General features: G+C 46.9%; 1 protein-coding gene across 2 annotated transcripts; it reads right to left on the bottom strand.

The window, feature by feature from the left end:
- Nucleotides 1-640: 640 nt before the first annotated feature.
- On the bottom strand, nucleotides 641-24,882 carry LOC126527956 (uncharacterized). Of its 2 annotated transcripts, none has more exons than XM_055069052.2 (3): nucleotides 22,023-24,882; nucleotides 12,131-12,406; nucleotides 641-1,466 (listed from the first exon to the last, which is right to left on the bottom strand). In XM_055069052.2, exons 1-3 carry the CDS (start codon nucleotides 24,588-24,590, stop codon nucleotides 1,152-1,154), a joined length of 3,159 nt encoding a protein of 1,052 aa, XP_054925027.2. In that variant the 5' UTR covers nucleotides 24,591-24,882; the 3' UTR covers nucleotides 641-1,151. The 2 variants fall into 2 exon arrangements, with proteins under 2 accessions (XP_054925027.2, XP_050031752.2); XM_050175795.3 differs by having other exon boundaries at nucleotides 1,165-1,466; nucleotides 12,120-12,406; nucleotides 22,023-24,880.

Genomic DNA, 24,882 nt, shown 5'->3' with positions numbered 1-24,882 from the left:
AATTTTGGGCTTAGCAGCGCCATGCCAAAGGCCTTATACGCTACCGCTGCGGTTTCGGTTCAGGTGATTTTGTCCTGTTAATGTAAATTGTATGCTAATTAGAAATAAACGCTGGTCGTTTTATGCGCAAGAATTGTCTTTGGTTGGAGTAGTCAAAACAAAACTTCATATAATCACTTCCAATACATACAGGTTTGATTCTAAAACCACAAACACACGGACCACCATCGAGCAGGATTTGTACGGCAAAACTTAGCTTCTGAAGCCTCATAGAATGTATGACAAAGGCGCTGCCGCTACGATCGCATTTCTCTAAAGGACGTGCCTCCCAGCGCTCGCGTCCAAGGGCTCACAGGTGAGGTACGAGTGTCACTGCTCGCTAATAGCTTATTAAATACATGACTTGTCATTGTCATAACTTTAAAACCCCTACATCTTACGATCTGTTCCAGCGACTAATTTATAGGCCTTCTCTACACCGAAGTTACATCTACCATTCGCAGGTTAGATTCACAAATCTTGACATTTGCCCCGTTGTACCACCGTCAATCCATTCATTATCTTTTGCTTGGCGCTCTTTGGCCATACCTGGCCCTTGCGCCGATAAGACCCATAAACCATCCAAAAGTACGACAAACACACCTTGTTTCTTTATATATTTTTTTTCAGGCAGGCCGCGTGCCTAGTTTAGGCAGTCTTCGAATGTTACGTGGTGTTTGCTTTTTTTTATTTTTGTGTGATTGATAGTGTTTTATTTCTTTTTCCAAACACTGTACCGCTCCCATCGCTCGTCGGCCCATAAAGCGGTGAAGGCACATTTGTGCTTCTTGAGGACGACGGGCTGGTGCGAACGCCTGTGACTACTAGTGCAGTTACTATTAGACCGCACGCGTCAGCGAACGCACCGCTGATTTCCTTCTTTCCTTCCCTCCTCTCTCTCCCTGTCATCTTTGTTTTCCCCTTTCCCGTTCCCCCGGTGTAGGGTAGCCAACCGGACGTTATCCTGGTTAACCTACCCGTCTTCTGCTTTTCTCTTTCCTTCCTTTCGAAACACTGTATTATTTCTTGGTACTCTTTCTAAGATGGCGGCGGTCAGTCTTCGCTTTCCGGACGTCATTTCCGCCCCAGAAGTTTCCGTCCAACGCACTGGATCAAAAAAGCACGTCCACCCAGATGGCAGCTTTTATTGAGGACGAGCCACAGCAGCGCCCGCCGCGCACTCCTTGACGCAGTCCTCGAGCCACCAGTTTCGCGGTTCCGAGGACGCCTGCGCGAGGCGCATGGGGCAGCGCCAGTAGGTGGACGGGTGCGCCTCGCCGCAGTTGACGCAGTGCGGCTTGTCCCGCGACGTGCACTGCAAGTACATGTGCGTGCCGGCACACAGGCGGCACGATATGGGCAGCTTGCACTCCCTGGCCAAGTGGCCGAAGCGCTGGCAGTTGTAGCACTGCAACGGTAGGGTGAGCCTGCGAAGTGATGCACAGTTCTTTTTGTTCGAACTTAAACGGCCGAGTGCAACAAAATATACGTTTGGCTAGATGTACCGCATAGACTCATGTATGGGCCGCAACCCCAACTCGGCATTCCGAAATTTGGAGAAAAAAAATTCCAACGGAGAAGCAATTTTGTTCGGTGCCCCGATGCCGCTCGCGCTCATCGGCGAGTTTTCGCTCTCTGCGTACATCCGCCTGCCGCTGCTAGATGGAGAGAGCTGAGCGTTGACCTCTGATGCAATAGTACATACGGGGGTCCGGGGTGTGCACAAGTGAAGGCTGCGCAGGCACAATTTTCGACCCAAAGGCTGCACGTCGTCAAAATTGTGAGAAAGAAAGTGCGGCCCTTACACGAGTCTATGCGGTAATTTAGTTGCAGGAGAGGCCGAGGGGTCGACCGGAGCTGGCGCGCTCAATGCTCCGTTTCACACATCAGATGCAACGCTGTGGAAAGCTGCACAAGTAGTTAGGTTACAAATATGTAGCACTCCGCGCGTTCCGTCTAGGCTTCGCTTGGCGCCAGAGGTGACCGCTCGCGCGAGCATGCACGTGAGGCTACCGCGACGTGCTGCGAACAAGAAACGCGAAATGAAAAACAACGAAAATCTAATTGTTCTAAAACAACGAATTAGCATGCAGTACTCCAACACAATTCTCTTTTTTTCATTCAGTACTCAGCTTTCACAGAACTATTGCTGAATCCGAACGCAGCCACTGAACAAAGTCTCTCTAGCCTCCACAGCGTTGCACATGGCGACGTATTCTCGGAAGATCTCTTTCGGCGATACTATGGCCTTTGCGGGACCCAGTGCTCAACTAGTCAATCAGATCATCCAGTTTTGCTCAACCAGCCAATAAGCGAGCACTGAAAGTGGTAAGGCCGAAAGCGACTGTCTAAGAGCACGTCCCGTGATTTCTCAAACGGAGTACATCCCTTCCCCTTCCCTCTTCCCCTGTGCCTACTAGTCTGTACAAGGAAAGAGAGAGAGGGAGTGAATGTATTAGGTTGGATGATGATGAGGAGACTAAATTGGTTACATTATATAGTACTTTATGCCGTTAAACTAACCTTTACAAAGCTACGGCAACTGTAATCTGATTTTCTTGTTAGCAGCATTTAAAGATTACTTGACCCTAAGACGACGACGCGCGCCCCTGGTGGTGAGTGAATATAACCTGGGTTTCATGACGTAGCCTCCTAGATTTTTTCATCGCACCGAGGGCTCGTATCATCTTTGAGGTCATGCCGCGGAGCCTTGCATTCTGGGTTATGTGTCACTTCCGACGATCCGCAACGGAGATGTTTTCTTTCTCTTTTTTTTTCAGTTGCTGTGTCAAAAACAACTATTCTGGGAGCTTTTCGTGACGCATCTACCCGTATTTAAAATGGTGTAAAATTTGAACAGAAGCTCCTGAATAGCTAGACTATACAAAATTAGGCTTCTTACGCGCTCCGAAAATTTCGTTGCCGTCCAGTTAGCTGTTTCAAAGTGGCACTAACGAGAATTATTACAGCAGTTTAGAATGATAACGCATTCTTTCACTGCTCTATTTTCGTTATTTCATTGTAATAGGTGTAGGTTATTAGAACGGAAAAAGAAGATTTCTGTGGCTTTTTTTTTCGCGCCGATACCTTAGCACTCGCACTTCATTGTCACGACACGAATTTCAAACTATGTTTTCGAATTTCTAGCGTTGTACCACAGTGGAAGCTCGTGAAACTTCAAATACGTTCCAGCAATTTTTTCATTGGCATCTCACCGCCGTCAGCTTGCTAGTGACGACTAAGATAAGCGGTGACCGCCGGATGAAGTAAGCATATCTTGTTGCAATAAGCAATATTGCAATGAGCAATAAGACTGCAATAAGCAGTCTTACTGGTTTGTAGGCTTCAGATGTTGTCTTTTGACCGCACCACTTCTAGAACGTAAGTTTCAACTCTCGTGATTTCCGGTGTGCTACGACGCCCTTTCAGGCAGGATAAATACGCGGAATTTTTGCCGGCGTCAGCTGGCGTTGTCTCACTCTGTGTGCACGAGGGGACATAAAGGCGAAATGACGGGGACTTGAGTCTTGGTCGGTCTGTTTGCTCTTGAGGCCTAGAGTGCATTTAGTGTCACTGACTTTTTTCACAATTATAGATTATGGTATTTTTGGCTTCCATAAAACCGTAAAGCACCATTTCATATTGTTTCAAATATTTGGTTGTGAGCACGGCAATGTCCAATGTATTGGACATTGCCGATATTGCAGGATTACTATTGCAATCAGCGCCTAGACGTAAGATTATACATACTCTTTCCATCATCCCAAACAGTACTAAAATGCGTAGAAACACTCTGTTGCTTCCATAAGTACCCGTAAGCTTACTTACTTCTGCGATGAGCGCTGTATTCAAATGGGAGCCCGCGCTTGGGCAGACCTCCTATTCCACCATTTTGAAAGCTCCTGCTTTTATCAGATCGGCACGCATATTTCGACCGAGCGATCCAGAACCGAGCAAAACTACGTATAAGGAGATCATTGTTACAGAATCTGTTTGATTTAGCGTGGGAATTTAAACTAGTATACTCCTTACTGCTCGTTAGCAGGTCACCGAACTTATTCGACTATTGCTCCGACAGCTGGTCACGAAATTGAATTGAATTAAATTGAAGAATCGCCCCCCCCCCCCTTCGCCACTTGCCCGATAAGGCTGTTTTTATCACCGAAGTCGCGCAAATTCAAAACACATTCTCGCGCCACGGCAAATAAAACACGACGAATAGATTTCTAGCGACAGCAGCATCGGCGTCGCACGAGAGATGACGTAGACGCTCGCGTCTACACGAGGCACGAGTGGCTGGCACGCTCTGGCACGGGCTGGCGTTCCGAAGGAGATTATTAAAAGAATGCTACAAGAGATCGAGTGTCGGTTCTTCCTCTCCTGCGAGAGCCCGAGACTTTACCGGTCTACGTGGTCGCTCGTAGCACACAGTTTGGACGTGACGAACACGCAACTGGCGAGGGCGACGAGTAACCACGTAGACCGGTAAAATCTCGGGCTCTCGCAGGAGAGGAAGAACCGACACTCGATCTCTTGTAGCATTCTTTTAATAATCTCCTTCGGAACGCCAGCCCGTGCCAGAGCGTGCCAGCCACTCGTGCCTCGTGTAGACGCGAGCGTCTACGTCATCTCTCGTGCGACGCCGATGCTGCTGCCACTACAGATTAACTATATGGCTTGGCTAGGGCGAAGCGTGGTAGATGAATGAGCTGTGTGACATGGTCCGCAGAAAAACGACCCGGTATTTTGTGCAGGTTCTGTGGTGCTGCCAGAGCTGGCCGCTGACGAACGCGCCGAATCAAGACGAAAACTTCGGAACATGCACGGAACGCGTAACTAAAGGCTGTCTGACATTATATTTACTTGCATAGGCAGTGTTTTTGCTCACTGCATATACTGCATTGCGGCATTTTGCGCATTGCGTATCGGCCGCTGAGATAAATACGTCTATTCTTTACAGAAAGCAGTTCGGCATTTGCAGACGTTACCGAAATGAGCGAAAACGATTGGCCAAAACGTATTTACAAGTTTTCTACGTGCTGGAGAACAGTGTGTTTTGAACTGCTTCCTCAACTTGTCGCTGGCTATAGGTATTTAATTCTTTCTTATCTGCCCGATTGTAGCTGCAAAGTAAATGTTGCAGTTTCGCTCTTGCTTCATCGCAACAAAGGGGGCATCGTTCCCCAATGTATGGTGTATAACGGCAGTGATATACAAGCTGTTTATTCTAAAACTAACAGTTCTTAAAAATGAGTTGTAGCAGACAGCACTATTTTAATCCTTAGCTGTATTCCTCGTAGAAGCATACAGTGCTTGAACAGGGAATCGAAATACGTAATTGAGTAATAACAAAAATGAGCGGGAGATCACTTTTGCTTAATTGGCACGCTTCCATGCATCGTATGTGTTTATATGAAACCACGCCGGGACAACACGTCTTAATTGCTGATATAGCAGTCCTGGTAATTATTTACAGTGCACTGGACTTGACATGAGGCCTTACAGAAGTCATGGTACGAAGCTCTAGCTCGGGCGGCTCCTATCTAAATTCTTGAGGAAGCAGGAATTCTTTTCCTCTGTGGTCCAGGGGATCCGAATTCGAAGAAGTTTGTTGAACTTAAAACGAAAATTTTTTGTCTCTGTATGTGGCACACGCAATTTTTGTAGAAGCCGTGAACGTATCTTTTTAACAAGTATTGTTGAAAATTGCAACATTACAAAAAATGTTCAGTATATCAAGTTTACAACTATGCCTCTCAACAAACACACAGCTATGAAATATATACACTTATAATTTGGGAGTAGGGACCTTGCAGAATCAATCTTGGAATTGCACTTATGCTACGAATTTATATATCATCATAGAGTGCACTAGAAATGCTCTAGCGAATGCAGTTTACAAAACTGCGATTTGCGATTTGGCTGCGAAGTTACAAATTTGCAAATTTCCGAAATATAGTTGTTATTAAGCTTACCAGTTCTTGATAATTTCTGTTAAATAAACTCATGCACTAACTCATACGTATGCTTCCTATAGACTCATAAAAATTTAACATTCCTTCTAAAATGCGACCAGTTGCATTCATATCGGTCGAGCGGCTGCCTCATCAAAGTATTTCGGCGTTTTCTGTGTATTTCAGCGGGAAAATAGGAGTTGACCCAGAGATATTGCTTCTTAAGTGATTCTTTTATATAGACATCCCTCGCTTCTTTCCTTATTATCATCAACATTTTTGATAACTCATTGTTCCATTTCTAGCTGTCCGTCTGCAGGCCAGAGCACACTAGCTCAGGCCGACTTCTCTGCCTTCTTAAAAGAAATAAATTCCCAAACTTTTTTGATAGCCTCTCATGTGCCACAGAATATTTCAGGCGTCCACCGATCGAGCAAGACAGTTACGCTGAAGATGTCGCGACTTGCCCAGCTCAATCTATGCATCTGTTGTTGCAAACTCGAGTTTTTCTTTTTTGTTGAAACGTGGCCAGCGCATCATGAGTACGCACAGAAACTTTTAAACGTCGTTTGCGAGAAGTATTGTTGTTGGCTACTCAATTTCTTCGTTATTTACCTAGCAGACAATAAAGACAAACCCTCAACTAGTTTATGCCAATACAATGTGCTTTCAGATGTCTATTATCGTTATTCCTCCTTATTGAGTTTATTATGATAAGGTAAAGTAACATAACTATTTTGTTGTTTATGTTTGTACGCTTCGCTCCCAGACCTTAGCACTGGTACGTCAGTGTGACGTCACAGAGTTTAATGTATTTTCCCGTATTTACGCCGTTGTGACTCTGTGAACGTCCTTTACCCTTGCTAAGTTCAATCTTTGACTCTTTTAGAATGCAATGTATTCCATCAATACAGGTTTAAAATATAGCTATTCCTGAGCAGGCGCTGTTAAACTTCATGTCGTTATCGCGAGCTCCATCAGGAACTTCAAAATAGGCATTGTCACTTGTTTTCCTATTTGTATCTTTCTCTGGATTACCAGCCGCTTATCGCAGTAAGAATGACTAGGTCTTTATTAGCATTGTAAAGCACGAATTTACTAGCTCCGATAATTTTTTTATAGTGTTTCTTTAAAATAAGTACCTTCGAAGAAAACATAAGTTACGGGCATAAACCCTTCCAGACTGCATGATTATGCTCGGATCATCGGTGTGATTTCCTTGAAAAAGATATCGCTCGTCTATACTAAAACCCTTCCATACACGTTTTCACCGACCAGGTTAAGTACCGCCAACCTACCCTCCTCATCCGCGCTTCCTTCCTCGCTCACCTCCTCAGCTTCTGGCACCAAGCGGAACTTGCGTAGTCTCAACTTCTCATTTAGACGGAAGCGATGTCACTTCTGCATAGATGTACGAGCGTGCAACAAACGAAAATTTAGGAACCGGACATCGCGGAAACCCCGGAAACGGAAACTGCGGAAGCGGAACTGGTATGAGCCACGAATCAGGAAACAGCGGCGCACATCAAAGGTTGGCGCTACTTAGCAAAAGCGGCGTTGGCGCGTGGATGGAGTGGCTTTAGTCAATATTATCTCGCATGCGTCGACTCGCAATGCCGTGTTGCGTTTATGCAGTGTCGAAGGCACCATTATCCTCGCAACTTCCTAAAATATTACCGCGTGATTATTGATTAACGATGCCAGAACAAGCAAAGTCTTTGAAGCCAAACGCTTTCACAAGGGAGCTTGGCACCGACGAAGACAAGCACAACTTGTCGAAACGTTGGTTTTCGGCGAAATTCCTTGTTCGATCACTGTTCATCATCAACTCAGAGCCTCGATATTCCTGTAACCTTCTCTTTCGTTACGCCAGTGTTATTGAGTACGATATCGTACGATGCTAGGCCGACGGTCGCCTAAGCCATTAGCTCGGCGGTCGGCTGCTGCTGAAATATTTCCGGTATCAAATCGCAAGCGCCCCCTGTAGGCCCACTCTTTACTCTGTGCGACAGCAAGCCTTTGCCTATCTGCAACACACGTGGGTTAGTAAGCCTTGAATGAAGTCGAAGCGAGCCTCTCGTCACGCAGCCATGTCTTCGCAAGCCAAGCTCTTCGCTAAGCCACCCCGTCGCATTTTCTCTCTCTAGAAGTCTGCATGGATGGATGGATGGATGAATGTTATGAGCGTCCCCTTTGGAACGGTGGGTTGCGCCACCAACATGATGTACAATACATCACCCTGCGCCATAGACCTCAGACTCTGCCCAGGCGGCGCTGCGGAAAAACCCGTCACCAGCGCCCCCATCGGAGCCTTGGCGCGAACTGGGTAGTGCAAGGAGAGCTGTCCGCAAGCGAAGGTGCATAGGCCACAATGGACCCTTCTCTTTCGTTTGTGTTGAGGCACGGTTTCCTAAAAATCAGGGACCTGGAAAGCGTCTTCCGCCCATCCACGCTTCGGAAAGGAAGCTCAGCAGATCGAAGTACGTGTACAATATAAAATAAAGTCTCAAGTTTTATTTCGGCGTGCTGCAACTCGCAAGTACAGAGAGTATCAGGTTTGTCTATAGGCATATCAGCATAAAAATCTAAGCATTTCAAATTGGTTCATATTGAATATGTCCTGAACGCAAAACTTAAGTATCTCCTATATATTTATGTATTTTATCGTAATGTTTTGTCTCGCAATTATGTACAGAGAGTAAATCCTTTCATAGCATTACTATGCATGCATAGCATGGAAACGTTTTCCAAGGCAGCAAACAGCGTGCGATCAAAACGAAAGAAAGCTTCCTACAGTGCCTGCGCGCTGCATCTTTCTCGCAGGAGCTACAGCATCGCTCGTACCTTAATTTGAACTTTTCGCAGACGCTTCAAGCAACAAGCGCGCAGAAATAAATGCAAATAAACGCGACATTTTTTTCTTTACACACGTGCGTTACTTCGCAATTACTTGTCCAGTGATCCTACGGCAACTTCATTGCTCACATTTGAAAAACGCAGTCGAGCAGGCTCAGCACATTGCGAAGCGTGCTTGTTGTATCGGCGCAGGACATACAATATACCGAAAATAGAAATGAGCTCGCGATACAACGATGCTCTAGAACAGGATTTTGAATTCATAAACGAACCAAAATGTTTGGTTAAGCTGACCTGCCAAATCTCTCCGTTATACTTGTTGAGTCAAGCGGAGGCGGACGTCTGTTAAAAGGTGGAGATATCCATGGCACATAAAAGGATGGTTCGCAACGTTGTTTTTTCGGTTACCAACGAAGTGGCGGCTGCACATTCTTGAGTTTTCGCTTGGTTACCACGGTCCTCCGTCAGGGCTACGCAACACAATTACAGAAGAACAAAATTGTCGCAATTTCTCATGCGAGCCGCTGTGTTGTGGGGAATGCAAGTAATTCGATTGCCCAACAGGTTGAACGGCCCGTATCCAGCGCTCTCGCCTTTCCCCTTCATACGATCGCGATGGAAATCGGTAAAACTGAACGTTGTTAATCCGTCCTTCACGTTCATGGCAATTTACAACACAACAGTAGCGTCCATTGCGGCGTTTCTTCGTAGCGCGCGGAGCTATCGCGGTTGCCATCGTTTGCGCCATCAGTCTGAAAAGTGAGCCAGCAAGCGCTTTATGGCAGTTCGGCGGCGTGTCCGACTAGCTAGAATTTCATAGCTCTCTGTCGGGGTGTTAAATGCGCAAAACGCTCGCAATATGGACCAAAATCTAGTTAAATCGTTGTTTCGCAGTCGCTAGCTGCATAGGCAACTTAGCAAGGGAGTCTAGCTTCGCACTACTCAATTACTGCCTCTTCGCACCGGTAGGTGGCGCTACACGTCTTGCCAAACTCCAGAGTCTGACGTCCATATAGAGGGAAAGCTGGGCGAAAAATAAAAGTGGCTACTGCAAAGGAGCCGCCATGTTGCCACCTCTCATTTTCGCAAATGCTAAAAATTTTCGAAATATGATATGCAATAACAAGCATTCACCTGTAGCGCGTACGTATAGACAATGTATATAGTTCCTTGCTCATATTTTTCAGAACGATCCGATGGTTAATAATATAAAAGAAAACGTAATGTAATCTCTGCGTTGCGTGAACGCATGCGTTCGCAGGCGCCTGAACTAAATGACGCCTCGGAATCGCTTTGATTGCGCATCTCGTCTGAGTCGTGCCTGGTCGTCCGCGTCTGCGCAGACGACCAGAAGACCATCTGTAACTGTAACTGACCAGACGACGATCTGACGCATCTGTAACTGCCAGAGTACGTGCCGCCCTGGCAGTTACAGACGTCAAAGCATGGGCACTACCAGGATGCTTTCCCTCTAGAGTCAGTGATATTAACTCTGTGTTACCATCCAACTCTATGTTCCCGGCCAACTCTATGTTGCCAGCCAACACATCAACTTGCGCTCGGCTGTTTCGGTCTAGCGTGCTTGGTTCCCGGTAGGCTTTAATCGACGTGGCGCACTTGTCGGGATACTTTGCCAACTCCTTTGTGCCCATGTTATGCCGGTGCGCTTGTGAAGCTTCGGTTGGTTTATTGCGACGCATACGTCTATGGTTTTCGCTGCAACCTACGAAGACGTTAGCCGCGGGTTGTCACAGTAGCCGGACGTTCTCGCTTCGGTAGAGAGTGCGCTGAGTGCGGTAATATTGCGTCGTGGCCGCGTGTCCTTGCTTCAACTTTATAGGAAGATTGAAATGAACAAGTTACTGTTGATTCATGTCGGAGTTACTGGCGCATAAACAAAGACGTGAGGAAGGGAACAAAACACGGCCGTGTTTCTTTCCTATCCAATTTTCTTATTTACTACACATGATACTTCCATAATTATCAATCAATCAGTCAATTAATTGTTAATCAATCGACTCATCAATGAACTATGACTTTTCTTACTTTCTCCGTTCTTCATTTTCTCCGTGTCTAGTGGTCACGATTGATCAGAGCGCCGCAGGCATTCGGAGTGCATGATCGCCTGTGCGGCCATTACCATGTAATTAGCTGCTGAGCAATGAAGCCTTTTTACCCTTCTTTAAGACTCGTAAGTGTCTGACGACGAACTGAGGCAACATTTACGCGTGGAGCATCAGAGACGAATGTGCAAAAAGTGTAGCTTAAGGACGCATCTCCTTCAAAACTATCTGATTAGGCTCGGTTACGACTCTAGACGCTTTGAAAACTTTAAAAAACTGAATTATGGGGTTTAACGTGCCAAACCCACCTTTTGTTTATGAGGCACGCCGTAGTGGAGGATTCCAGAAATTTTGACCACCTGGGGTTCTTTAACGTGCACCTCAATCTAAGTACACGAATGTTTTCGCATCTCGCCCCCATCGAAAATGCTGCCGCCGCGGCAGGGCTTCGATCCCGCGACCTCGTGCTCAGCAGCCCAACACCATAGCCACTGAGGAACCAAGGCGGGTCTTTGAAACGTTTAGCTAGTCAGCACTATTTTCCTTTGTGGCTGGACAGTACAGTGCTCCTGTATCTCAGCTGCACTGAAGACATCATGGAGGAAAGAAAGCAGGTAGGATGAAGCGCCTCGCGACGATTTGGAAGTGTAATTACTATATATATATATATATATATATATATATATATATATATATATATATATATATATATATATATATATATATATATATATATATATATATATATATATATATATATATATAAAGGAAGAGTTTATGGGAAGTAGGCACTCATTGGGTGCTTAGGTAAGTGGTACTTTCTAACTTCCCACCGTGCGGGAAGTATGGAAGAGCGTACGGCGGAGGGCGGTTAGAGAGGGCTGGGGATGTATTCTGCAGGAGTCTACTTAGTGGACTCTTACAGAATACCCCCCCCCCCCCTTATCTTGACGAGGGTAGCACTAAGAGCTGCCCCGGACCAAACGATGCCTTAAACGATCCGATAGCCTTGGAGGGCTTACTTTCCAAGGGTGAATGCGCAGACGGGCCCTGAGGGAAGGGGCGGCGTCAAAGGAGGTTGACTTGCCGAGGCCACCTGTCTGTCCTCATGCTCCCTCGTGGCTTATTTCTTTTTCATAGAGGACGACAGCGCCTTTACCCATGTTCCCCCCGCCCCCCGACATTCTTTAAAATATCGTGTGGCTACCTGCGCGTGACCTCGAAAGAGATAAGGCCGATGTTCACAGTCCGCGGTATCCGGCGGTCGGGCAGGAACGTCAGCAGCACCGTTCCCGTCGCCACGTCGCCGATGGCGCCGTTCTCGTAGCGCATGAAGCCGGTCTGGCGTTGGGCGCAGATGACGCCCTCGTCTTGAAGCATCTCGAACAGCGCGGTGTTCGTGTAGCGGCGCGGCACGTTTCGCACGAAGCCGAGGCTGTCCGTGTAGCTGTTTACTATGGTGCACTTCACGAGAATGCCAGCCAGGGACTGCGTCTGATAGAAAAAAAAAAGAAGAACAATGCAAAAGTGAATAGCTTTACACAATGGAAAAACGCAAATAAATGAGCAAATGTGCTTCCAAATGTTCGCCATAATTGCATGCTCCGTGAACACACACAGTCAAACACGCTTGTAACGAACACGCTTATGCGCTAAACGTATATATTTCAGGGACAACATGGCCACAATTAGTACATGGCCGGGGTAGTTGGAGAAGTATGGGAGAGGCCTTACCAGGCTGATGATGATGATGATGATGATGATGAATTCAATACCTCGAAGCAGGTGTTTGCTTCGCAATTCGCTGCTAGACAGAGCTTCCTTTAGAACTCACTCGAATTCGTAAGTGTCAATATGTGCGCTAAGCAATCGTAAAGGCGAGTAAAATTTTGCTCGTACTTCGATTTCCTGTGCAAGTAAGGATAACCGCTTCGAGCACTACAGCGACCGAATCCTGCTACCGCAGGAGATTTTGAAAAAAAAATGCAGGTAAATAAACTGACTGTCGATGCTAATGTGAAAAGCAATCCAGCAATGTAGTGACAGATCATATTCCTTAAGTCACGTCTATTCAACACGCGTAGTGGTAATTATGAGATTGGCAACTTTGGCTATATGCCACATACGCCGATATGTGCTTATTCGTGAACATTGTCTGCTTGCTAAAGTGTACTCTTTCTGTATTTTCATGTTATGTAAGTCTCTGGTATTTGTTATGAACGCATTACTAGTTTTTTCGTATTGCTTTTGTTCCTTGGAAATTCCTTGAACTAATCCTATATTTTTTTTTTACTCTTCGAATGTATTCTCGCCCCTCTCCTCTGCAATGTACAATTATGTACCTTGAGGGTATCACAAATAAATAAAAATAAATAAATATTGTCCCACTTTTCTATGGCACTCGCTTGCCAAGGTCACCCGTGATCATGGAGGCAGGACGCCGGCTGTAGGGCGCCTACGCAGCGACGATGGAATAACCAAGAAGGAATGATATCAATCGAACGGGAAAGGCGTACAACAGCGATTCCATGACGTCGACGAGATGTCGTTATTTAAATTATGACGATGCTATAAGGACGTCAACGTAACGACGACAATATAATGGTAATGAGATGTCCACGACCGAATGACAACGATGTTAATTGCGACGAGGATGGTTTGACGACAACCGGATGAAGAAGCGGAGTGACGACAATTGCACGACAAAGACGGCCCGACGATGATGGTACGACAATGAATGAATGACTGCATCTGTGTGGCGCCAACGCAGTGTCCACGATGGCCATTACAATGGCGGCATAATCACCATTTATTAATGACAGCATGATTGCGATAGAATGAAGAACAAGGAATGGGCATCGATGGGCTGGCGAAGGTGTTATGACGACGACGGCATCAGGACAATCGGATGTCGAAGTTACAATGATGGCAGCGAAACGACCACGAAGGCATCTCGACGAAGGTATGACAATGAATGCATGACGGTGACTGTATGGCGACGAGACCGTGACGAGTGTGGCGTGACAACCGCATGAAGACAAAGGAATAATGACGTGTGTTTAATCACAATGGCGTGACAATGTTTGTATCGCGAAACCTGTATGACGACGATGATGTGACGACGGCATGAACTAGAGTCAGATGACTAAGCTGGAGATACGACGTGTGGCACCACTAGATGGCATTACGACAACGGTCTGACAATGGTTGCATAATAGTGATTATCTGACTGTGACGGCGTGACAAGGTCGGCATAATCACGATTGAACGACGACGGTATGATTACAATACAATGACTAAGAAAGATTGAAGTTTACGGAACTACAAAGGCGATGTGGGGGGACGACGAGTCCAGGATGACAATGGGATGATGTTACTAAAATGATGACAACAATAAAACGAAAATGCGACGATGACGACTGTATGACCACGATGGCGTGATGACGATGTCATGACGAGAATCAGAAGATCTGGCTGGAATGCAGCCACCAGGGCAGCATCACGACCCGTAACAGATAGATACCTGGTTGCACAAGCCGTTCGACAACTTGGACCGCTATTCAAACGTTCTAGCAAAACATTGAGGGAAATCTTGGGAGCTTTTTCCATTTTACTGCAAAAAGAAGATTGTGTGAGTTACCCTTCTATTCCTATGTTAGATAGCTATGTTGCTTCTTTCCACGTATCTATAAATTTCCAGACAAATCATATGATAGCTGTGTGCACCATACGTGGAATACTGAGATGAGCTCCGCAGATCTCTATGGCATTTAGGTCTGACGCTTCCGAAAAATAAAACCAGTTTTTAGAAAGCGCTCATCCTTGTGTTTCTTTCTTCGTCCCTGACTGTTTGCGCAAAGTTTCACAATGAACTGGACCAATGTGTCGGAGCAGGAGTACCGGCGGCGGTATGACGAGAGTAAGATCCCGAAGCTGTAATGAAGACGATCCAACGAAGAAGACGACTTCACTATGGCGGTGTGAGAGCGAATGCATGACATCTGTATGACGACGGTGGCGTGACGAATGTCGGATGACAAATATAAGATGACGGTGATGCAATGACCACGAAGACATCGCAACCACGAGCCCATACCTAGTAGCCGACTTAGGTCACTGGGTCATACCTAGTAGACGACTTAATTTTTTTTTAATATTTGGGGTTTTACGTGCCAAAACCACTTTCTGATTATGAGGCACGCCGTAGTGGAGGACTCCGGAAATTTTGACCACCTGGGGTTCTTTAACGTGCACCTAAATCTAAGCACACGGGTGTTTTCGCATTTCGCCCCCATCGAAATGCGGCCGCCGTGGCCGGGATTCGATCCCGCGACCTCGTGCTCAGCAGCCCAACACCATAGCCACTGAGCAACCACGGCGGGTTAGTAGACGACTTAGGTCACTGGGTCAGGATAGAAGGCTTGAGGTCAATGGCATGGCGAGAGTGAGATAATGAAACGACCACGACGCATCACGAAAACGAGCACATCCCAAGTGGCCCAAGCAGGTATAGACCGGTTGTGCCACCGTCTGCCGACCTCAGTGGCCCGAGTTGTCTACCAGCTTTGGCCACTACACTTGTGCTCCTTGTGGGGATGGCCTTGATGGTCATTCCATTATAGTCATTCCATCATTGTCATCTGACTCTCGTCACGTCCTCGTAGACACGCATTTCACGCCAACCCAGTGGACCAAATTGTCTAACAGCTACAGCCACTGGCTAAGTGCGCGTGGTTCTTGTGCCGTCATGGTCGCTGCATCGTCTTCATTCCAGTTTTCGTCATCCAACTCTCGTCGCGCCGTCGTCCTCACGCCATCGTCATCACACAGTCGTCGTAACGTCGTCGTGAGGTCGTCGTGGTTGTTTCACCGTCATCACTCATCTCTCGTCATGCCATTGTCCTCACGCCATCTTTGCCGTACAGATGCCTTCAAGTCATCGACGTCATTCCATTGTCTTCGTATCATCTTCATGCAATCGCCGTCATGGCGTCATCGTCGTACAGTCGTCTTCACGCATTACATGTCATACCTTCCTGGTGGATTGCCTTCATGTCCGTTCCATCGTCGCCACTCTAACTTCGCCATCCGACTCTCGTCATGCGTAGTTGAACACACTATTATCGTACAGGCGTCGTCGCCACGCTGTTGTAGTGTCATACAATCTTCGTTATACTGTCGTTGTCACACCATCGTCGTCGTACACCCGCCGTAATCCGACTGTCCTCACGCCATCGTCGCCACTGTAGTCGTCGTTATGGCATCGTCATCGTTCAAGAATCGTTTCATTGTCGTCATGCTGTAGTCGTCATACCGGCTTCGTGGTTCCACCAGCAACACTGCTTCTTCGTCATTCTACTGTCGCTAATGCATTGTAATCATAACGTCATGCTCACGGCGGACTTTGGCAAGCGAATACCGTAGCGATGAGGACCGAACCCGGAGAACAGTGTACGCGCACATGACCGGAAGCAAGGGAAATATCGGAATAGCCACTACACACTCTCGTCTTGACGTAGCCGTCACGCAGTCCTCGCCACAACACAGTCTTCGTGAGGCGTCGTCGTCACCTGATCGTCATCGTCCTATTGCCCTCATACCGTTGTCATGCCATCGTCGTAACTGCTTCGCCGTCATACAGTCGCCGCCACGCATACGTTGACATAACATCGTCGTGTTGCCCCGTGGTCGTTCCACCGGTCTATTCTAACTACGCCATCCCGCTTTCGTCATGCCGTTGACGTCACACCATCACCGTCACGCAGTTGTCCTCACATCACTGTCGTTATGCTGTCGTTGTCAAGTTGACTGTTCGAAATTAGTCGTAATCTGCGGGATCCGACGCTTACGACACCGATAAGGAGGGTGGCCGAAGTTGAATTCCTACGCGGGCGGCCACGGCCGAGCGTGAGCAGACGATCGATAGTCTATTTCTTCCGGAAGTGCGTAATTATTATCGAAATTCGAAAGCAGATTTTCGCTTACTTCAGCCCGTTTATTAAAGTGCGCCAATAAATATGCGCAGTCAAAATAGGGAGAAGCGCACTGATCCAGACACCCTCCTTTATTAATGTCAGCTATCGGCTAATAGCAGCCGTGTAGGGGAATCTGCTGTATTACGAAATAAGAAAAGACTGAGGAGCAGGCTTCCGTTTAAACGAGAGCGTTTGAGAAAAAGGTGACTCCACGCACCGGGTGCAACTGCAAAACTTGGCTGAGATGTTCACAGCATCGCATGCTATACGCGGAAAGCGTTTTATCAAGCCCGAGGGTTAGTTAAGTGGTTCAGGGCCCCTTTAAGCTAACGTGACTTCAGCAATACAGTGCGTCCCTACATCGCTTGAATGCTGATGCCCTACCATCGGCAGTCATTGTGAGATGGGTTGTGCCTTATTTTTCTTCCTGTATTTTTTTTTTATTTTTTACTGTCCTTGAAGGAACATGTTAAATACGTTTGTCACTAGTTTAAAAAAGATGTTGGCATTTTAAATACAAACCGTACTTTGCAACCTCATCAAATGAAACGCCTAATATATGTCTTGTTTTCGCTTAGTTACTATAGGCCCCAATGTGGAGGGACACCACAGCCTAAAATATTACTATGTTAATAATATTGCAAAAGAGCGCGATTAGAGCCGTAGAAAACGCTTGCTTTTGCAGTCACAGTAGGGAGGTTCTTTACTAAAGCAAAATAATTCTGGCTTCTAACACATATCAACATAATTTATTGCAGAACTATAGAAATGCTTTGATGGGAAAACTAGATGGTTTTTTAAGTATTTGGAATGAATGAGAAAGCAGGCCCGTGTATCCATCTATAATGCTGACCAGCTGGCGTAGCATATTTCACGTTGACGCTCATAATATGGCTGTCAGAAGATTGTTCACTACCCACAACGCTCAATCACTTACACCTGTAATAAAATAAGCTTTCTCAAATTAGGAACGACCATATTTTAGAACTCTTCGTTAAAAAATGCGCATGCTCGGAGATGATACGCTTTCGGAAGTATTGTTGATACTGCTTTCTTTGCTTCTACTTTTTTTGACATTGTACTTCTTTGTGTTGTACTTTTGTTATTGTACGTTATATTGATGTAGATAGTCAATATGTGCATTTCTGCGTTTAGGCCTAGGGCACTTTGCTACGTGTACTTAATATGTGCGTATACTTACGCAAGTTGCGTGCCATTCCCGTTTCCTAATTGTTTGGCTACCCTTTATCGCATTCGCTGTCCGCCTATCTTCTATCACTCGTCTAGCAGAGACATCTATTTGTTGTTCTGATTTCGCAGCAGCTTGCCGCTACTTTCTCGGAAGAGTAGAGCTTTGTCAAGATGTTAAAGAACGGCTTTTTCTGTGCTCTCCCTTTTTTCACCCGGTACCTCATGGCAAAAAATAAACATTTGGTTGACTGAATTATTGAGTGATAAATTGATTGAGTTATTGATTTAGTAATTGATAAGCAAGCAGCCAATGCAAACACCCGCATTCCCACGTCTTAGTAAAATATATATATATATATATATATATATATATATATATATATATATATATATACCGTATGTTTCAGCGAACACTTAATTTTCTTTTCTGTGGCAGATAGCACAATGCTACTCCATGAATGACATTAGAAATTACAGTGCGACAGCTTGGCCTGCCATTGAACACTCCGGTATACTACTGTCTTTCGGAGCGTCTGTGCTTGGGCACTCACACAGGAATGTGTGCTTCGCCTTAGAAAAATTTATTATTGAATCAAACCGATGTCATTAATGACCGTATTATTCTATTCATTCCTCCTCTATTGCCTCATTGATATATTATAGATAATTATTTTTTTTCCTCTACGTAGCATGACAATCTACTGAACCATTTCCATTTTCCCTCGCCTAAATTCATGTAACAAAATTTTAGATTTTTACCTCCATTTTCTGAACAAATAAGCAAAGTCTGCCCGACTCTTGGCCAATCCCCTCGAGTGGGTAAGCGCCAATCTCATCAAGGACATCATCATCATCATCATCAGCTCGTCTACTTGCAGAGGCGGACATCACTTACACAAGCAATTGAAATGCATAATCGACTAATTAACACAAATTCTCTAATTAAGTTCTGGCAAATTACTTTTGTGCAAGTAACGACCACCTCTTTGAGTAGACTATAGCTTATGGACTAAAATTGCACTATCTGCCACGAGCAATGTTAAAACTGAAACACCCTGTCGAACATGCAGGTCACACACCACGTGGGTATCTACGCTAATCTAGCTAATACGGATCACTTGATCGCACAAAGCATCCGCTTAATCGTTCCACTATTTTCGCTTTGTGTGCATTTGTTCATCGTCCACCAGCTGGCTGCTAATGTGGACATTTGCGCAGATGTATTGCGGTGCGTGTGCGTGTAAGGTGCGTGTTCTAAGGCATCCCGATCTTACATCCGGATCGAACTTTAGCCGAACGCCTAGTGCCACCTGGAGTGCAAAGTAAGATCGTACAGACAGCTTCGGAGATCGGGCTGCTCGCGAGAGGTTGTGCCCGCTGCTCAATCTCGGAGGCCATGGTCCAGACTTCGAGAAAACATTCACACGACACTATGCGCCGCAGGGTCGCCGAAGGGAACCTTCATACACGCTTGAGAGTTAATGGAAAGGCCAAGGTAATGTTTCCGAAGCTTCCATAGAAGCCCATGCGTTCTAAACATGGCGGTTCAGCAGCGGTTCATGGGGCTTAGCGCCATCTGAATTTCGGCGGAAGAAAAAAAAATATATATACGACGCCATATCCGTTAAAAGCAGAAGCGGCGCAGCTTTGCTCTCAAAGGCGCGAAATTTGTTTTGGTGGTCTGCCAGAAGAGCTGCGCATTCAAATGCCGCGCCATTTGACTTCATGAGCGTTTCGAGCTTTTAGCACGGAAAGTGATGGAACAAAAGGCCAGCCGTAATGGCGTCGAATTCGCACCCCAGCACAGAACATACTTTCTTTAGAAGCCAACGAATGCTTTGGGTGTTGAGTGCTGGTCCTTTCAGGAGACGCTAAGCCAGTCGGACAGCGCATGCGCGTGAAAACAGGATTATCTGGCGGTCGTAACTAACTACATTAAAGTGAACAGGTCAAGAAAGAGTGAAACTACCCGAGCCATCAAATTCAAAATAACGTTGACAAGCGAAGCGACACAACGTGTGAAGGGTGCGTAATGTAACAGGTGAACTTTACGAGCACGGCTTCTCGGCACACCAAGAACTGCATTGCATTGCAAGTGATAGCGGTGTCAACGCCCACTCTTACGGTGGGCGCTTAAGAAAAGCTACATATATTTGAGGATACAGTAAAGTAGAATTGCCATTTCTTTTCTCTCCACGCGTATATAAAGCTTACTAGGAATTTTATCTTGGTTCAGTGAATCATACTGTGTCTCATTTTCATTGAACAACGCTTTTTTTCTTTCCCAGCGTTTGTTCGCGCCTCAGATAGTTCGCGCCTCAGACAGTTGGCGCCTCAGTTGTTCGCGCCTCATAGGTTTCAATCGCTGCTCCCACAACCACCCTTGCTGATGTCGGTGACAATTTGTCCTGAACCGCTTTTCGGCCGAAGTTTTGCGACTTATTCGAATCGACATTTGGAAAGGATCCCAAACAGAAGAAAAGTGATGGTGACACGACGCTGCATTCACCGCCCATAAAAAGTTATGCGAAGGAGATTTGCAGCTGGAACACTAATCTTTAGTTAGGCCAACTTCTTATCTTTGTGCACCGTGCGTCCGACTTTGGCATGTACTAATCTATTTGTCACCGCTGTTAACTTAAGGAGGGGCTCCTCCCCCCCCAACCCCCTCCCCCAGAAAACGGCAGCGATGCACCTGCAATTTATTCCTCTGTGCTCGAAGGAATAATTTCCTCACAAGTTGCACACTGGAACAAATAAAAATGGCGCCCTAGCTTTCCAGCGACAAGAATATATGGTTGCGCATAGCGCACGCAGGGGGGAACGAAAAAAACGAATTGCGGGGGAACGAAAAAAAGCGCCGGCATAACGTAGTGCATCCTTCCGCAATATTTCATTTTCTTATTGTTCACCACTCGCGAGCGGCCGATCCTAATCATAACGTGGCGGCGTGCTGTTCCGACCGGGGCCAAAACGCGAAAAGGAAAGAAAAGAATAGAATCGGAATAAAATAGCTACAGTATTCAGGCCCAGCTCGCGACACAAACGGGACGTTTAAAAATGTATTAGCAGAAGGGTTTCACTGAACTCTTGCACAATATAACGCCCTCGATAACGTCGTCTGCCACATCCTCAACCATAGTGCTTCCTACAAAAATGCAAAGCGAAACACTGGCGCTAGTGTAAGGTGGGAACATCAAGTATGGCTACTCGGACAGCACGAGAATGATGGCCGACGCGTGGATTTGGCTTGACTTCGTCCTAATGGCTTCAAGCTGCTTTGTGACTTCGCAAAATGTGTCTTTTTCTTTCACAACGCAGTGCGTTATAAATGCTACAATTTGCAGTGACTACGCATGAGCGAAGAATTTTATTGCCTTCTGCGTTTCGAAAACTAGGTCTGCTTCGATATTTAGGCCAATGAAGGCGGATGAAGCGTAGTAAACACAGCCACAAAATACGCCTGAAGCAACAAGCACGAATATCAGACAAATACATGTATTAAGAATCATTCCCATGGCATATAATCGCAGCCTGGGAATTCCTTTTATTATTTTAATAACAAACTCTTTCCTCAATACACCCACGGCCCTGGGGCAACTTAGTTTATTGCAGTGGCGGAAGTCATGGCATAGTGGTAACGCGAGAAAGGTGTGGGCAGTCCCGTCAATACGGCTTCGCATGCTCACACGCTAGGTATTTAAAAGCACGCTTCTCCGGTAGGCGTTAACCGTGCAGCCTAAAACACGTCATTGAATTGTTCTGGACCACGCTGCTGACTACCGCTCCACTGCAATAACAAATGCATATTTTATCGTTCCAGTGATATACCAAATGAACAAACAAATAATCCCTGTTCGCGGAACTTAGCGCGTAACGTGCATTCTAAATTTCCCCGTCATGCTTCTTTTTTTGTGCTGGCTAGAATTGTACACACTGTGCACCTGGACCAAGTTGTGGGCGGACCGGGGCGACTTGGCGAAGATTCTCAGCCAGCCCTTCTCGTCGAGCGTCTGGGCATGCACTTCCTCCTGGGCTGCGAAGAAGACGCACTGGCACAGAAAGTTGTACTCGATGTCGCGAAACGTGAGCTCCTTGTCTCGCGGCCTCATGAGCAGCGGGATGGGCAGGGGCCACTTGAGCTTTTCTCGACGCGGCATGCTGGCTGCGATGGCAGCGTGCGTCGCGAGGGACTTGAGTTGTGCCGAGTACCCGGTCGGACACGCTTGCGGGCCGATCTCCCACGGTATGTCCGTGGGCTCGCTCCCGGACTCCGTTGTCGCCTCTTTCGCCGCGGACGTGGCGTCGCCGGTCTCTGCGGTCACTGCGAGTCCGGAGTTGTGGTCGCCACACTGCTGGGCTCCTCCCGGAGAGGCTTCCTTGTCGCAGTCCGAGGTTTCTCCGAAACCGTTGACAAGGACGGGGGCTGCGACGACGGCTGTGCTCTGAGAGGAGCTGAGAGTTTCTTTGTTCTGAGGAACAAACTCTGTACCGCTCACGTAGACTTCGTCAGAGCCGCCGTTCAACTCGACGTAGCGCATGTGGTTGCTCGCGCTCACTTGCGCTTGGTCGTAATAACCTGCCCCCTCTTGAAAGAAGTTGGCGTTTTGGTGGGCCGTTCCAGGAAAAACGTATGTGTTGCAGACGACGGGCGCATTGAAACACGCAAAGGTATTAGGGTCGGATAGTCCGCCGGTGGATAACTGCGTGTCACCCTGGTATCCTTCTGTCTGCTGGGCAAAGTGGATGTCTCGTTCGACCGTTTTGGGAGCGAAGTCCGGAGCGGTAGTGTGGACGAGAGCGTTTGTAGGACACTTGTAGACACCCATATTGGTTGACTCGTCGCTCACGGATAACTGATTGGGTTCGCGGTAGACTGTAGCGCCATGGGGAGAACTATCAGGGACCATTACACAAACGCCGTTTGCACCGTAGGCCATGTCACTAGAACACTGGACAGTTTGATAATTGTTGAGCTGATTGTTAACAGGCATATGGATGTGCTTATTGAAGTCTGCAGCGCTTCGGTCACTATAGCTTCGCTCGAAAGAGTCCGCACCAGAAATATTAGTCAAGAACACACTGGCAGAACATTCCTCTGTGACCGTACGCGACGCATCGTATGACGCAATGCATTGATTATACTGATTCGTTTCAACGGTGCCATCGACATATTGTCCAGTCAATGTGGAGGGCGATTGGTCAGTAGTTTTTTGGTAGAATCCACCGCAGGCAATGTGATTGCTTCTCTCTACGTTTGTGGCATTAGTATCTGAGACATGTGCCGTGGGCTTGAATGTGCCGAGGTTGTTTGGGACGAAATAAAAGACCGGACCACACGAAGGGTATAATTGCGTGCAAGAGCCACCGTTGTTAGAGGGGACTTTCCCACCATATGCACTGGAATTATAGCTACCTAAAGAGCTTAACACAAAGCCGTTTGGGACATACATGTGGCTTCCGGCGCTGCTGTCTGGAGTGTCATTTGTGTGTTGGGCCAAGGGAACGAATAATGCTGAGGTTTGAGCGCCGTCGGCGTACGAAAAGGAGTTTTCGTCTGCTGCGGCACTACCAACGCTCATTGACGCGTTTGCACAAACACCGTGTTGTTCATTACAGTCTTCTGTCGTTGAGTGAGTGTTGTTGCTGCTTGAATAGAGAGTCTCTGACTTAATAGCACCGCTTGTGTTTTCAAAATTTCGCACACGGCAAGAGTCACTCCCTTCGGAGCTACGAGGGTACCAGAATTGGTTTTCGGAAGAGGTCTCGCCGTCAACACTGTTCTGATACACGGACAGCGGATGAGCTAGGGTGATGTGACTGTCGTTATCACAACGGCTGCTCAAACTCTGTTCCATCAATTGGCTACTACAATCGTAAAGGGAAGTGTACGAGTCAAAGCAGCTGGCATCGTTCTTGCCGTTTCTGCCATCATGGTCCAGGCCGATTGAAGTTGGATAGGATTGGCTATTAGTGTCGCAATGGCCTTCGTCGACGAAATCGTTCGCGATCAAAGCTTCGGAGTCGGGAGCTTCGTATTGAGCGAAGTAATCGTTGCTTAGAGATAAATGTTCAGGGTCACTGCGAGTCACTTTGCTTCCATAATAGGCGTCAGCATCAATAGGAGCGATTGTGCAATCTCTGCCAAGGGAAAGCGTGGAACAAGTTTCACCTGGAGTTCGAGGCGCAGCCCAACTGTAGTAGTGTCCACTCGAAGCACTGAAAATGTCGCCATCGAGGCACGACTCTTTCGGCGCGGATTGCCGCCGAAGCGGATTCCAAGTCCTAGATCGGTCTTGCGTGGAAGTCCGATCGTTGTAATCAGCACCGTAACCATCGAAGTGTAGCGTGCTTGGACGCGACTTCTTCAATGGCGGCTGCACTGAACGTGGAACAGCGATTCGCTCGGTGTCATCGGTAGTACGCATCGGTACCAGCATCGCCGCGCCAGCTTCACCAAGGTCCCTGAACTTTCTTGAACCAGGTGGCACGGCATTTCCCCATCGCGGCATTGCCACTCACGGACGGCAAGACTTAGCTTAACGGCTCACAAAGTTTCCAAAGCGCCAACTTCTGTCGCTTTCACTGAGCTAGCGGACTCGATTCGGCTAAAACGAACGCCAGCCAAGGTTAAGAACTCGCATCGTGGAAGAAAGAGCAAATATTGCTTCTTCTCCTCTTCTTGACGTGCTGCGATGCACGTCAGCTGCTGCTGAATTATCGCTGAAAGCGCAGCCGTTGATTTCGACGTGGACTACGTTTTGTCTCGGCTTGGTCACGATCGCCTGATGAACGTTTCTCGGG

This window comes from Dermacentor andersoni, chromosome 9 (genome assembly GCF_023375885.2).
Source record: "Dermacentor andersoni chromosome 9, qqDerAnde1_hic_scaffold, whole genome shotgun sequence".
In the NCBI taxonomy this organism is placed as follows: Eukaryota; Metazoa; Arthropoda; class Arachnida; order Ixodida; family Ixodidae; genus Dermacentor; species Dermacentor andersoni.
This window is presented reverse-complemented; position numbering and strand designations above follow the sequence as displayed.

Excerpts from the sequence above, each read along its gene's own strand:
- LOC126527956 (XM_055069052.2), bottom strand. The coding sequence starts at position 24,590 with ATGCCGCGATGGGGAAATGCCGTGCCACCTGGTTCAAGAAAGTTCAGG. Across the intron at positions 12,407-22,022 it reads CCGCCCACAACTTGGTCCAG|ACGCAGTCCCTGGCTGGCAT; the intron begins GTGCACAGTGTG and ends TTTTTCTATCAG. Across the intron at positions 1,467-12,130 it reads TCGGCCTTATCTCTTTCGAG|GCTCACCCTACCGTTGCAGT; the intron begins GTCACGCGCAGG and ends ATCACTTCGCAG.